General features: G+C 45.5%; 1 protein-coding gene across 1 annotated transcript; it reads left to right on the top strand.

Annotated features, from left to right (window-relative positions):
- The first annotated feature begins 816 nt into the window (after nucleotides 1-816).
- Nucleotides 817-14,401, top strand: LOC149449062 (uncharacterized). Its single transcript, XM_089693850.1, has 2 exons — nucleotides 817-1,687; nucleotides 13,035-14,401. The coding sequence occupies exon 2, from the start codon at nucleotides 13,341-13,343 to the stop codon at nucleotides 13,977-13,979; it is 639 nt and encodes a 212-aa protein (XP_089549976.1). The 5' UTR covers nucleotides 817-1,687; nucleotides 13,035-13,340; the 3' UTR covers nucleotides 13,980-14,401.
- The last annotated feature ends 1,003 nt before the right edge of the window (nucleotides 14,402-15,404 follow it).

Genomic DNA, 15,404 nt, shown 5'->3' with positions numbered 1-15,404 from the left:
GAGGGATGTGACTCCTGTAATATCAGGATCGTCAGCAGCAGTGATCCGAGGGATGTGACTCCTGTAACATCGGGATCGTCAGCAGCAGTGATCCGAGGGATGTGACTCCTGTAACATCGGGATCGTCAGCAGCAGTGATCCGAGGGATGCGAACCCTGTAACATCGGGATCGTCAGCAGCAGTGATCCGAGGGATGTGACTCCTGTAATATCAGGATCGTCAGCAGCAGTGATCCGAGGGATGTGACTCCTGTAATATCGGGATCCTCAGCAGCAGTGATCCGAGGGATGCGACTCCTGTAACATCAGGATCGTCAGCAGCAGTGATCCGAGGGATGCGACTCCTGTAATATCGGGATCGTCAGCAGCAGTGATCCGAGGGATGTGACTCCTGTAACATCGGGATCGTCAGCAGCAGTGATCCGAGGGATGCGACTCCTGTAATATCGGGATCCTCAGCAGCAGTGATCCGAGGGATGCGACTCCTGTAACATCAGGATCGTCAGCAGCAGTGATCCGAGGGATGTGACTCCTGTAATATCAGGATCGTCAGCAGCAGTGATCCGAGGGATGCGACTCCTGTAACATCGGGATCGTCAGCAGCAGTGATCCGAGGGATGCGACTCCTGTAATATCAGGATCGTCAGCAGCAGTGATCCGAGGGATGTGACTCCTGTAACATCGGGATCGTCAGCAGCAGTGATCCGAGGGATATGACTCCTGTAATATCGGGATCGTCAGCAGCAGTGATCCGAGGGATGCGACTCCTGTAATATCAGGATCGTCAGCAGCAGTGATCCGAGGGATGTGACTCCTGTAACATCAGGATCGTCAGCAGCAGTGATCCGAGGGATGTGACTCCTGTAATTGCAATCCAGCATGAAAGGAGTTAACACTTTCTCAGAGCGAGATCGCTGATCGTCTGCTTATGCCTGAAACTGGCACATGCGCAGATACATCAAGGGGGGCAGATCCTCAGCTTCCATATCAGACTAAGGGAAAATGGCCGCTGGAGGAGGGACAGGCGGGCTACAACAAAATGGAGGAGGGAGATCTAACCCACTGCACTGTAATGTGATAACTGTGTTTCATTGATAATAGACCAGGAAAAAATTGCCACCAAAGGAGGTACAGGTGGTCTACAAGAAAATGTAGGAGGGAGATCTAATCCACTGCACTGTAATGTGATAAATGAGATATAAATGAAATTAGACCAAGGGAAAATGGCCACCAAATAAAGGACAGACAAGCTACAACATAATGGCGCCCGATTAGTCTATTAAGGATTATAATGGTATATATAGGCAGCTGTACGTCCGATGGCCAACTCCTGAGGAAGTCACGTGATGTGATGTAACATGTAGAGTGGGACAATGACGTCAAGCTGTTAAATTAGAAGATTACGAGCCGCCATCATCTTTTGCTTTTCAGGTTTTTTCCCTCTTGTTTTATTCTATTCAGCTTTTTTTTTACCAGCACCATCTAGTGTCTGCTCTCCATACTGCACCCTCTGTATAAATCTGTCTGCAGTCACTTCCTGTCTGGTGTCACTTCCTGTCCTGAGAACACTTTCTTCCTCTCAGCCATTTTAGATCAGCTTCAAGAAGGTCCAACATAATCGGTCTCCATCCTGAACACACGGCCACCATAGGGCCAGCATGGGATCTTCTCCATGTCAGAGCACACGGGTAAGTCAGGTGGATCTCCTATTCCTGGTCCCGGCTCCTGTCCCTGCTATAGACGGACCAATCATCTGTGACTGAACCTTCCTCCTCGTCATCGATGATCTGGGTGTATTATTATTATTTATTCCAGGTACTTATATAGCGCCGTCAGTTTACATCTATATTGTACATTCCCATCAGTCCCCGCCCCCGAGGAGCGTACAATCTAAGGGCCCTAACTCACATCCATACATACACATACTAGGGACAACTTAGGAGACAATTCACCTCCCAGCATGTCTTTGTAGTGTGGGAGGAAACTATAGTACTTGGAGAAAACCCACAAAGGCACAGGGAGAACATGCAAACTCCAGGCAGGTGGTGCCATGGTTGGGATTTGAACCAACAACCCGAGTACTGCCAGGTGGAAGTGCTAACCACTCAACCACTGTGCTGCCCCGTGCTGTATATATCTCAGCATCTACTTCTCAGTGTTGGTTTCCTCCTCATTGCCGGCCATTAAATGGGCCTCAGAATGGCTCCGGTATTCCCTCCTAGGAAGGACATTCAGGCCGATCTCCCACCATGTTCCTCTGATGTGTCCGAGACAGAATAACAGGAGAGACACCAGGAGAACCCGCTGGGACCTGACACTCCGAGAACCAGAGTTATGGTGGAGTATAGACCCTTCCTGAGATACTCCTCCCTGGGAACGGTCATACCTCCGTACTCCTCTCCTGTACATACCCATCACTGTCATACCTCCGTACTCCTCTCTTGTACATACCCATCACTGTCATACCTCCGTACTCCTCTCCTGTACACACCCATCACTGTCATACCTCTGTACTCCTCTCCTGTACATACAGATCACTGTCATACCTCCGTACTCCTCTCCTGTACGTACCCATCACTGTCATACCTCCGTACTCCTCTCCTGTACGTACCCATCACTGTCATACCTCCGTACTCCTCTCCTGTACGTACCCATCACTGTCATACCTCCGTACTCCTCTCCTGTACGTACCCATCACTGTCATACCTCCGTACTCCTCTCCTGTACGTACCCATCACTGTCATACCCCCCACACTCCTCTCCTGTACATACCCATCACTGTCATACCTCCGTACTCCTCTCCTGTACATACCCATCACTGTCATACCTCCGTACTCCTCTCCTGTACATACCCATCACTGTCATACCTCCGTACTCCTCTCCTGTACATACCCATCACTGTCATACCTCCGTACTCCTCTCCTGTACATACCGATCACTGTCTTACCTCCACACTCCTCTCCTGTACATACCGATCACTGTCATACCCCCCCACACTCCTCTCCTGTACATACCGATCACTGTCATACCTCCGTACTCCTTTCCTGTACATACTACTCACCATCGTATCATCTGCAACTCCTCTCTTACATTTACTACCTGCAGTTATGCTCTTCTTCTTAAATTGGGGAATAACTCGATGACTTACATACTTTTCAGACCTTGTGAAATATTCTTGGCTGTTTTGATAATAATACACTTTAATTTGTATCTCATGATAAATCCTGCCTCATCTCTGCCTCTCTACCTGCAGCCTAACAATGAGGTGTGCATGCAGCCACTGATCTATTTCTGGCTTTTGTCTCTCAGACATTCTAATGTTCATTTCTCCAAACGTCCTCCAGGACATCCTTCCTGAGACAGAGCTCCTCCCTCTGGGACAGGAAACACGTAAGCACAGTTCTATAAATGGCGGACCACCAGGCCTCCCTCCTGAGTTTTTAGTGTTTCCTCTGCAAGGATGGGTGCAGTCATCAAGGAACTGATTGTCGAATCCCTGGGCCCTAGAGCTTGCTGGTGGCTCCTGGTCTGTCTTACTTCCTCCTGCCCGATGTGATCCCTTCAGGGCAAGTGGGGCTGCGCTCCTGATATTTTTCCATGCCTCAGTGGATGATGACCATCGGGTGTGTCCTGGGGGATCCAGGACATTTGATGCCTGTCATTCTCCTTCCCGTGCGGGGGGGGCTCCAGCATCCGATGCACAGTGGGGCAGAGTGACTGCCAATCTGGCGTGCGAGTAGCTGCAACTTCTGGGTGCTGTCCAGGTACCAGAAGTTCCTGCTGCGGTGATGTCGTCAACGGGCGCCTGAGACTCATGGTTCCAGTCTCCATAGCAGCACTAGCATCTGGTTAGGCAGCCAGTCTGGTGTACAGACCCAGCAGAGCCTGTGGCGCCACCACAAGAGGGATGGATGGAAGGCACTGACAGTACTCAGGCATATCCTGGTCATTCAGGCACTGGCTCCTCTAAGGTAAGCTTGGGGACTCTGATCCCTCTTGCTGACCCTGGTGGGCACACTTCCTTTTCTTGCTCCCCCAGCACAGTGGTTTTGTATGAGGGGCCCTGGGCTGATTATTTTCTGTACTGTTTTTTTTCTTGCTTATTGTAGGTTAAAGTCCAGGACAAGGTGCAGAGTCAGACCCCCAAGAAGAAGTGTGCAGTTTGTGCAGCTAAATTGGGTTCAGCTTGGGAAAAACCCTTATGCTGCAATTGTGTGGCTAGGCTAATTAAGGATAAGTCATTTACAGCCTGCCATAAAGTGCTCACCTCCATTAAGGATGACATGTTGTCTACATTTCAATCCTTTAGATCCCTATTGGAAAAATGCAGCCACCACTGGATCCTTGGACCCAATCGGTGGGTTTGGAGGTAGCAGATGCATTAAAAGGGGAGGAGGACCCGGAGGAGGATCCTAGGTCCCGGGTAGATTCAGGCTCATAAGAGGAGGACGGTGATGTTTGCTCCTCCAGAGGTTCCAGGAACAAATTGCCCCTGGAAGATGTGGACAACCCCCTTAAAGCTATCTACAAAACCTTAGAGATCAAGGAGGAGGACGTTTGCCTATCTAAGCATGACCTCATGTATCAAGGTTTGCATGCTAGAAAGCCTAGTGTCTTTCCAGTCCATAGTTCCCTGGTTGATACCATTAAGCAGGAATGGGAAAGCCCTGAGAGGAAACCCTTTTTCTCAAGTAATCTTAATAGGAGGTTTCCATTTGAGGATAACAAGTCCCAGCAATGGAACAAGGTTCAGAAATTATACACCCCCTTATCTAAAGTCTCTAAAAGGACAGACTTAACATTTGAAGATATGGGGGCTCTGAAAGACCCTATGTATAAGAGGGATGAAGTCTTACTCCGCAGGGCCTGGAATTCTACTTCCATCAGCTTTAGGCCAGCTTTCTCGGCTACCTGTGTCACCAGATATTTGGAATGCTGGCTTACACAGTCACTTCTCTCGGCAGGAACCTCAAGGCAGCAAATCCTGAAATAATTTCCTTTGCTGTTTAAAGCAGTTGGTTTCCTTGTGGATGCCTCGGCCAAGTCAGTTAAGCTAGCGTCTTGAACCTCTGCCTAGTGAATTCAGCTAAAAGGGCATTTTGGTTAAAAACCTGGGCAGGGAACTCAGCATTCAAACTGCACCTTTGTGCCTTACCCTTTATTGGCGATAATCTTTTTGGTCCAGGTCTTGAGGAGGTTCTGGAATGTACAGCCCATAACAAGAGGACATTCCCAGAGAGTAGGAAAAGGTCCAAAATGACTCCAGATCGTTGTGCAGGTCTGATCTGCAACTACAGGAAACGTTTGGTTGAGGGTATTGCTGCCAAAGGAGGGTCAACCAGTTATTAAGTCCAAAGGTACACATACTTTTTCCTCCCTGCACTGTGAATGTTTACATGTTATGTGCAATCAAACCATGGCAACATCTAATGTTTGTGTAGTATTATGTTCAGCAGACTGTGTTCTTCTATTGTTGTGATTTAGGTGACGTTCAGAGCACATTTTATGCCCAATTCATGCAAAACTCCACGTATTCCCAAGGGGTTCACATACTTTTTCTTGCAACTGTATAATGTCACAATATAGGTGCTGCCAGGGTGCCCAAATCTGTTATATCTCCCTCCCAAATATAGTACATTTCAGCCCCTCAAATAAAGTGCATTCCAGTCCCAATTTCATTAGCCAGTTTCCCCCAATTCCCTTAGCACATTGTAATTTAATTAATAAAGCTCAGCTCCCATTTCAGTAGTTGTTTCCCCCCTGTCAGGATGACCTTCCCCCCTGCTGCCTCTCGTCCTGCCGCGGCTTTTTGAAGCCGAACCACGCAGGACAAGAGGTGTGGCTCCTCTCACCTCCGCCACTATCTTCTCCCCATCCTGCGAGGCATTAGGGGAAAAGATAGTGAGGTTCACACCTGTCTGCGGAGAGGTACGAACCTCCTGCGGAGAGGTTCTGGACCGTGGTGTCAGAATGACGCCGCACGGTCCCGACATCTGCACTGCATGCACAGGGAGTTCCCGCTCTTGCGGATGCCACCGGACAAAGGCTGCGCTCCATGTCCAGGGGGGCGTGCCTCTTTGCCGAGCAACGAGGCTCACTGCCCACGGCCCGCCCGCCATTGCCAGGACGACCAAGAAGCGTCCTGCATCGGTTTAAGAGACCGATGACAGGCTCTTCCCTGTCATCCATTTCACTGCCAAGCCACCGAGGGATCCCAGATGAGACGGGACTCTTGTGGCCACTCTGCATACACCCCCCCAACGGATAAGGGGAGCTGCCGCACTGCACACCCCAAAGCTAAGGGGGAGAATCATGCCAGCTGCCCACCGCAAGCCCCAGAGAAGGTGGAGACCTCCACAAGCTGCCACTCTGCAAGCCCCAAGGATAGGGGGAGAACTACACCAGCTGCCTTCTGCAGGCATCTAGGACTCGGGGGGATTATTACCATGGACTATGCCACGCATACTCCAGTTTCAGGGCAAGTACTTGATGTCATACTGCCTTGCTCCCTTGTGGACCCAGGCATCCCTGTCTGATCTGTGAGTGAATGCCCCCCTGTTTTCCCTGAACTGTTCTTGTACTCCCTCTCCACCTCCCTGTTTGGATTACAAACTGCTGTAGAGATTTTAACTTTGCCCCTGTGGCTGGACTACAATTATTTTTGGTCCTCTTCTTGCTATTTCCCATACTGGGCACTGCCACCCCCTTGCAATCCCCCATTGAGTGACTGCCATTTGTAATAATAAAGCTTTGTGTGTTTGCCATCTGCCTTGCGTGTTCTGTCCTGCCTACCCTCCGTCACAATATACCTTCCTGTTTCCTCTGCATATTACAGTGTAATGCCACCACTTATGTATGGGGCACTGTTAAACTGCATCTACCCCAGTCCATCCGTATCTTACCGAAACTTAGAGTGGTCTGGGGCTTCCTAACTTTGCTAAATATTTCCAAGCTGCACATCTTGCTCAACTCCCTAAATATCATGCAGTAAAAGTGACCCCCTCCTATGGGTCACTATAGAATCAGTAGATTGTATCCCCTCATCAGTTGCAAATTTACTATGGCTACACCCAAGAGATCGTCGCTCACTCCAACACCCAATTACTCAACACTACCCATCTATCTGGGACAGTCTAAAGTTCTGATACACCTTACAGTCACCCCATAACCCACTCATGGCATACCTCCTCCATCCAGGCTTTTATCCGGCATGGATGCCTCCATCTTCTTTTCATGCTTGTCCTAGAGCTAGTCTAGTTCAACACCAGACTCCTTTATACCCTTCCAAACCCTATGTGACTCCAACAAAATCTCTACCTCTGAAATTTTTAGATATCTTCAGATCAAACACTTGTATTGCTCCCACTTACACATGAACACCTCTGTCCTAGACATGACTAGGTTTGGACACATATGTAAATGTGACCCCCATGCCAGACTTTTGATTTCCACCTTATATGCACAGTTACCAGCTCCACCACCTTACACTTCCATACCATATACATCCAAGTGGTAATGGGATTTAAATCTTCATTTGAAAGCGATTGGGCAGACATATGGTCTGCTGCAAAATACTCCTCCCAAAATATAGTTGCTATGGAGACTAACCACAGCACTCTCATGCACTGGTACCTGGTCCCTTCCCGGATCACTAAATCCATCCCTAATCCCTGACTTGTTTATGTGGCTGCTATGAAGCAGGTATCCACATTTGGTGGACCTGCCCGGTTGTTCAAACGTATTGGTGCAAAATATTCCATATGCCTACAGTTCTTTATGAAGAAGTTACAGTATATATATATCCATCCGGCCACTGCCTCATTTAATAACAAGCCCCAAGAAGTATACCTTATGGTGTGTCTCCAAGCTATGGATGGAAGGAAAGGGATCACCCCACCGGCAAGTGAGAAGAAGGGAGCATGAGTCAGAGCGATTCCAGTGTCAGCCAATACAAGTAAGGGGATGGATGCAGTGTGACCAAGTCCCAGTGGGTGGGGTGAAATGCATCAGAGGGCATGGCTAGAATGGCAGCTGAGGCCATTCCTCAACACTGGACTTGGTCGGTTGACCAGCGTCCATTCCTTTACTTGCATAAGGCCCAAGAAGTGACACACTGGCAATTCAAACTACTCCTGTAGGTCACCACCACGGCTTAGCAAACCATAGCGAAGGCCTGGAAATCCCCCCACCTCAATACCACTGAAACTAAGAATAGTGCCACTCGAGCCACGATACATGTCAAAGTAGAAGCCGTCCTATTAGACAGAGTGCATAAAAATGAACAACTATGGCAACCATGGGTTGAACATTTCCTACCCTCAAACTCTGATGAAACCTTACTCTCTTTGTAGTCCTGAGTCCATTAGGTAACCCACTACTCAGTTGCTGCTCTATACAGGCACACACCCTCCCCCCTGGGGACCTCCTCTCCTCCCCCCTTATCTGTACCCCTTTCTTCACTACTCTTGCTCTTATCTCTCCATTGCTTTCTTCCTTTTCACCTTTCCTCTCATTAGCTCTTTATCCCTTATGGGGTTTTCCCAATTGGGGAACCTACACTATCAGTTTGAATTTTCAGTGAGGCGGACAGGTCACCCACTCGTCTGCCACTGATATCTGCATACAGGTTGAAGTACTAAATCTATACTCCCACTGTGAGAGTACCAGAAATGATACTATAGAGTATATAACATGTGCCAGTCTCTACATTCACTCCTCCCTTGATACTATAGCACCGTTATCTCTTGCTGATGTTAAAGCAGAGCTCCACCCAAAAGGGGAAGTCCTGCTTCAACTAGTTGCCGACCGCAGGTAGCCAAATGACGACTGCACTGCGGCAGGCCAGTTCTGGGAGGCTGTCATATGACGTCCTCCCAGAATGCGCTCTCCTGCATGCCCCTGGGGGCGCACACCTGGCGATCTCCGTGATTGTTGTGTTCTATGACACGCTGGTCATCGAGAAATGCAATTGCCGGTTCTAGACTGCACTTTCCTCACCCTGTCAGAGCATGAGGAACGTACTGCCGGCAGTTGTCAGAGGAGGGATCATCAGTGCCCTGAGGATCGGTGCCCATCAGCGCCACCCACCAGTTCCACCCACAAGTGCCCATCAGTGCCACCCACCTTTGCCCAGCAGTGTCACCAGTCAGTGCCCAGCAGTGCTGCCTATCAGTGACTATCAGTACCCATTATCAGTGCCGCCTAACAGTGCCAGCTCATCAGTGCTGCCTCATCCAACAAGATAAAATGAGCGCTGGATAAACATAGAAATGGAGCAGCTGGCATGAAAGGTAAGAACCTCAAAACCCTCTAATCAATAATAAATAAAACACATGCAGCGCTAAAGGTATGAAAAAAATGTAAAATCCTAAATATCATGAATGAAATGTATCTAGATACAATGGATAATATAAAAGTGACCAACTATGATCTCCATATCAATTATAGTGACATAAATAAATACACGCACTGAGGCGTATGGTGGAGTATAGATGTGATAAACGTCCCAAGTTGGCGTTTCAAAGTGTATACATGAAATATAAAAACGGTTAGTCTCTAATCCGTGTAATCAGTGCTGCCTATCAGTGCCCATCAGTGCTGCCTATCAGTGCCCATCAGTGCCGCCTCATCAACGCACATCAGTGAAGGAGAAAAATTACCTTCAATTTGCAATATTTTATAATAGAAACAAAGAACTTTTTTTTTCAAATGTTTTGCTATTTTATTGTTTATAGCGCTAAAAATAAAACAGCCATCGGGGAGTAAATACCACCAAAAGAAAGCTCTATTTGTGTGACAAAAATGATAAAAATTTCACACGAGTACAATGTTGCATGACCGCGCAATTGTCATTTAGTGTGGCAACGCTGAAAGCTGAAAATTGGCCTGGTAAGGAAGGGGGTATAAGTGCCTGGTAGGCAAGTGGTTAAGGACCCAACTGGCACCTTTTTGGGGGGGTAACCAAAATTGACAGGTACCCGCTCCCACTTCTGTAAGTGGCTTCCAGTTTGGGGAGCTCATTTAGAAGAAGCCGTCAGCTAGAATCAAACTCACTACTCTACAGTATGGTGAAGACCAAGGAGGCCTAGCAATACCAAATGTTAGACTTTATATTATAGCTGCCCAACTTCAACATCTTACCAGGTGGGACTTAGTAGACACATTAGATCCCATCCATTGATTGTTACTTCCATCAGATACAGATTTCACATCACTCTCACACTTGTTAATGGGCTTCAGATGGCACCAGTGGGAAAGGCATGATCTCTCATATATTTATTCCACTCTTTTGACTCTTACCGAAGACTTATAGAAAGAAATGGGAAACAGAGAAAATAATAGAGAGTGGTGGGAGGAGATTGTGACCTCCATACCTCTCATCTCTCTGTCCTCTTCACAGAAACTCAGTCATTTATTTTGCATAGATCTTTCAGGACTCCAGCTCAATTGTTCAGCTAGGACAGGAGGGATTTCCCCTTATGACCCCAATTGTAGCAGTGATGTCGAGGATTTGATACACGTTTTGGAGATGTCCAAAATTATTCAAAAAGTGGAACAATATGACCAGTATTGTAATGTTGGTGTTCAATATTCCTCGGGTGTGCCTCTTGGTCTCAATAGAGGAGGAATTATTTACACCTCCTCCTATTACAAGTCATATAGCAATAGTGAGGCTGCTTGACCATAAAAAATATCCCGATCTTGGCTATCATCTCAAACTCCCAGCAGACACCAGTGAATTGAGCAGGTGATCTCCACATTAACATGTGAAAAAACGAACGTATCAACATTGTTATTCCCCCAAGAAATGTATGTCTCTCTAGCAGAACTGGCTGGATACTCCTTGCTCTCTCTTAGTTAGTTCTTCATAGGCTTTTAAAATCTTAGCTCTTTTAGCCCCATAGAAGGAGAATGGCCAGTTGTATCCTACTGAATGGTGACTACATTGGAGACTGATACTTGGGGAATGATCCTGTAGACACAGGCCTCATTGAATGGTGTCCGCTATCTATGTACAGTTGTGTTCAAAATAATAGCAGTCAGACATCACTAACCGGATCAATCACTGTTTTTGGTAGAAATGATATTTCTACATGGCAAATAATTTACTAGCAGGTGTAGTAGAGTCATAGAAATCCAACAGACCCAACAGTCATGACATGCATGCTGCTGATTCTGTGTCATTGAATCACTCATTGAAAGGGGCGTGTTCAAAATAATAGCAGTGTGGAGTTCTATTAGTGAGGTCATTCATTCTTTGAGAAACAGGTGGCAATTATTGCCCTTATTTAAGGAAGGAAGGAAGCAAATGTTGGACATGCTGGTTACAGTGCATTTCTCTCTGAAATTCTGAGGAAAATGGGTCGTTCCAGACATTGTTCAGAAGAACGGCGTACCTTAATTAAAAAGTTGATTGGAGAAGGGAAAACATATAAAGAAGTGCAGAAAATGATCGGCTGCTCAGCTAAAATTATTGCAAATGCTTTAAAATGGCAACCAAAACCTGAAAGACGTGGAAGAAAGCGAAAAACTACCATTGGAATGGATAGAAGAATAGCCAAAATGGCGCGGATTCAGCCAACAATCAGCTCCAGGAAGATGAAAGAAGGTGTGACGTTCCCTGTGAGGAATGTTACAATTAGAAGACGCTGATGTGAAGCCAAGCTATCTGCAAGAAGCCCCCGCAAAGTCCCACTGTTGGAAAAAAGACGCGCTGAAGAGGTTACAATCTGCCAAAGAGCACATTGACTGGCCTAAAGAGAAATGGCGCAACATTTTGTGGACTGATGACAGTAAGATTGTTCTTTTTGGGTCTAGTGGGCGGAGACAGTTTGTCAGACGACCCCCAAACACTGAATTCAAGCCACAGTACACTGTGAAGACCGTGAAGGTGGTGGTCATGGTGGTGCAAGCATCATGATATGGGGATGTTTCTCATACTACGGTGTTGGGCCTATTTATCGCATACCAGGGATCATGGATCAGTTTGAATCCATCAGAATACTTGAAGAGGTCATGCTGCCTTATGCTGAAGAGGAAATGCCTTTGAAATGGGTGTTTCAACAAGACAACGACCCCAAACACACCAGTAAACGTGCAATATCTTGGTTCCAGACCAACAAGATGGACGTTATGGAGTGGCCAGCCCAATCCCCGGATCTTCATCCAATAGAAAACTTGTGGGGTGACATCAAAAATGCCGTTTCTGAGGCAAAACCAAGAAATAGAGAAGAACTGTGGAATGTGGTCCAATCATCCTGGGCTGGAATACCTGATCACAGGGGCCAGAAGTTGGGTGACTCCATGCAACACAGATGTACAGCAATTCTCAGAAACAGTGCGACTACAACCAAATATTCATGAAGTCATTCAAAGGAAAGCAAAATCTTCAAACATTTCTCAGTTTATATAGTGAATGTTTGAGTTTGTAAAGAAGAATACAAACACTGCAATTTTTTTGAACCGTCTAATATTCACTTTTCTTCCATTTTTTTTTAGAGGAACAACACAAATTTGATGTATTTTCTTCATGTTGTGATTTGCAATAGAATGTGTCGTGTTCCCAATGCATTTGTGTGGATGGAAATAAAAGGATTAGAAGGATTTTCAGCTTTAGTCACTTTTTTCAACACACTGCTATTATTTTGAACACAACTGTATGTACTGGGGGGAGTTACTTGCCGTGTACAGCTGAATTGTTCTAGGTTGTTTCTTCTTTTCTCTGTTCATTTGTTTATAAAAGGTAAAAGTGACACCATAGACAAAGCAAGTTATTGTTCTGTATGATCTGTAACAGTGCCACAACTGCCTATACGTGAGAATGTATGACTCCATTGTCTGGGCTGAATGTTGGGAATACTGTGCGCACTTAGAAACTTTCTTAATAAAATCTATTTGATTAAAAAAAATACTGTAGATAATGCTGTACATATTCTTTCTATTCATAAGATATATTTAGTAATGAGCATTAAAAATAGAAAGCAACTTTATGTGGCCCTTTATATAGAATTATTTTTTCTTTTTTTTTTTGTACAGGTAGATTGATGAACCAAGTTTTGGGTCATGTTGGTCTTCATAAATATGGCTGAGTCACATGGAAAACAAGACATATGGTTGTCTTAATTGACTGAAAGTCTTTATTGCAGCTCACTAGAGGATTCACACGGGATACAAGTCATATCTGTGTTCTAAAAGTCATGGTTTGGATCCTCTTCCACATTGATCCAGCAGGAGAAAAGTAATTTCAATGTTCTGGAAGTGACAATGGCTTTACAATAAAGTCCAACCCAAGTATACATAAGAGGAGTCATTTCAAACTACTTCTTATTTGGAGATTTTACAATGGAGAGAAAATATATCAGACACCAGAAGGTTCACAAGGGAGAGAAGTCATATCAGTGTTCTGAATGTGATAAAGCTTTTATAAAGAAGTCAAATTTTTTCAGACACCAGAGGATTCACACTGGAGAGAAGTCATATCAGTGTTCTGAATGTGATAAAGCTTTTACACAGAAGTCATGTCTTATCACACACCAGAGGATTCACACTGGAGAGAAGTCATATCAGTGTTCTGAATGTGATAAAGCTTTTACTGTGAAGACAAATCTTATCACACACCAGAGAAGTCACACTGGAGAGAAGCCATATCAGTGTTCTGAATGTGATAAAGCTTTTACTCAGAAGTCAAATCTTATCCCACACCAGAGGATTCACACTGGAGAGAAGCCACATCAGTGTTCTGAATGTGGCAAAGCTTTTATACATAAGTCATATCTTATCAAACACCAGAGGATTCACACTGGAGAGAAGCCATATCAGTGTTCTGAATGTGATAAAACTTTTACAGTGAAGTCACATCTTATCACACACCAGATGATTCACACTGGAGAGAAGCCATATCAGTGTTCTGAATGTGATAAAGCTTTTACACAGAAGTCAAGTCTTATCACACACCAGATGATTCACACTGGAGAGAAGTAATTTTAATGCTCTCAATGTGACAAAACTTTTACAGTTAATGTCGGTCTAATCGATCATCGGAGGATTCATACATTTCTGCATAGATTAAATTCTGGAAGAAAAGAGATATTAAAGAAGTTTCAGGTGTCACAAGTTTGTTTCACATCCCCAATGTCATCCCACAAGCTAGAGAAGAAGGGAAAAGATAAAATGTTACTTTTAAAGAAACAAACTAAAACAAACTGGAATGTAATGATTGGATGAAATGAGTTTAGTGTTTATGTCCATCAATACACAACTAGAAGGGATTTGAATATTTTACCTTTTGACAATTGTTTTTAAGATAAGCATCAATAACTGAACAGCTTCCCTCATGATTCTCATCTTTATCTTTTTTATGGAGCTTTGACTGAACATGTAATGCATTTTCATGATTCACCAACTGAGTTGTGTTTCCTAGCATTTTCTTCATTTCTGGATCCTGAGGTAATACATGACCAACACTGCCTCAGTACCAGAGACTAGGATGGGGTCTATTGTCATCTTACCAAGTCTCTGAAGCCTCATTGGGAGAGCCCATTATAGGTTCTTCCGACTAGTAATACATCATCAGCCAGGCTTGAGGTCTCCAGCTAAGCCCACCTTGTCCACTCCTCCCATTACATGTTCCATCTCCTCTCCCATTATCAATGCCTCCTTTCCACATTTCATCTCTCATTAATATTATTATACAGGATTTATGGCGCCAACAGTTTGCTCAGCGGTTTACAATATAACGGGAGACAATACAGCAACAAAACAAGAGGGATAGGAGGGCCCTGCTCTTTGGAGCTTACATTCTAGGAGGGAGGGGCTAGTGGTACAAAAGGTAGTAACTGTGGGGGATGGACTGGTAGGAAGAGTAGAAGATTCCATTATTAGCTGAGGGCAGGATAGGCTTCCCTGAAGAGAGAGGTTTTCACAGATCGCCTAAAAGTGAGCAGAGTAGGCAATAGTCTGATAAATTTGGGTAGAGAGTTCCAGAGGATGGGGGAAGCTCTGCAGACAAGCATGAGAGGAGACAAGGGAGCTAGAGAGCAATAGGTTGTGAGAGGAGCGGAGAGTACGTTTTGGGTGATATTTGGAGACAAGATCGGTGATGTAATTTGGGGCAGAGTTATAAATGGCTTTATATGTTATTTTTAATGTTTTTGAATTTTATCCGTTGGGCAATGGGAAGGCAGTGGAGGGATTGGCAGAGAGGGGTGGAGGACACTGAGTGGAGGCCAGTGGAGGGATTGGCAGAGAGGGGTGGAGGACACTGAGTGGAGGGATTGGCAGAGAGGGGTGGCTGATACAGAATAGTTAGTAAGGTGGATGAGTCTGGCAGCAGCGTTCATGATAGACTGGAGCGGGGATAGCCTGCGATGAGGTCGGCCAATGAGGAGGGAGTTACAATAGTCAAGA

The sequence above is a fragment of the Staurois parvus genome, unplaced genomic scaffold (genome assembly GCF_062004578.1).
Source record: "Staurois parvus isolate SC_StPar_1 unplaced genomic scaffold, SC_StPar_1.0 ptg000638l, whole genome shotgun sequence".
Taxonomy (NCBI): domain Eukaryota; kingdom Metazoa; phylum Chordata; class Amphibia; order Anura; family Ranidae; genus Staurois; species Staurois parvus.
The sequence above is the reverse complement of the archived record's forward strand: the minus strand, read 5'-3'. Positions and strand labels throughout refer to the sequence as shown.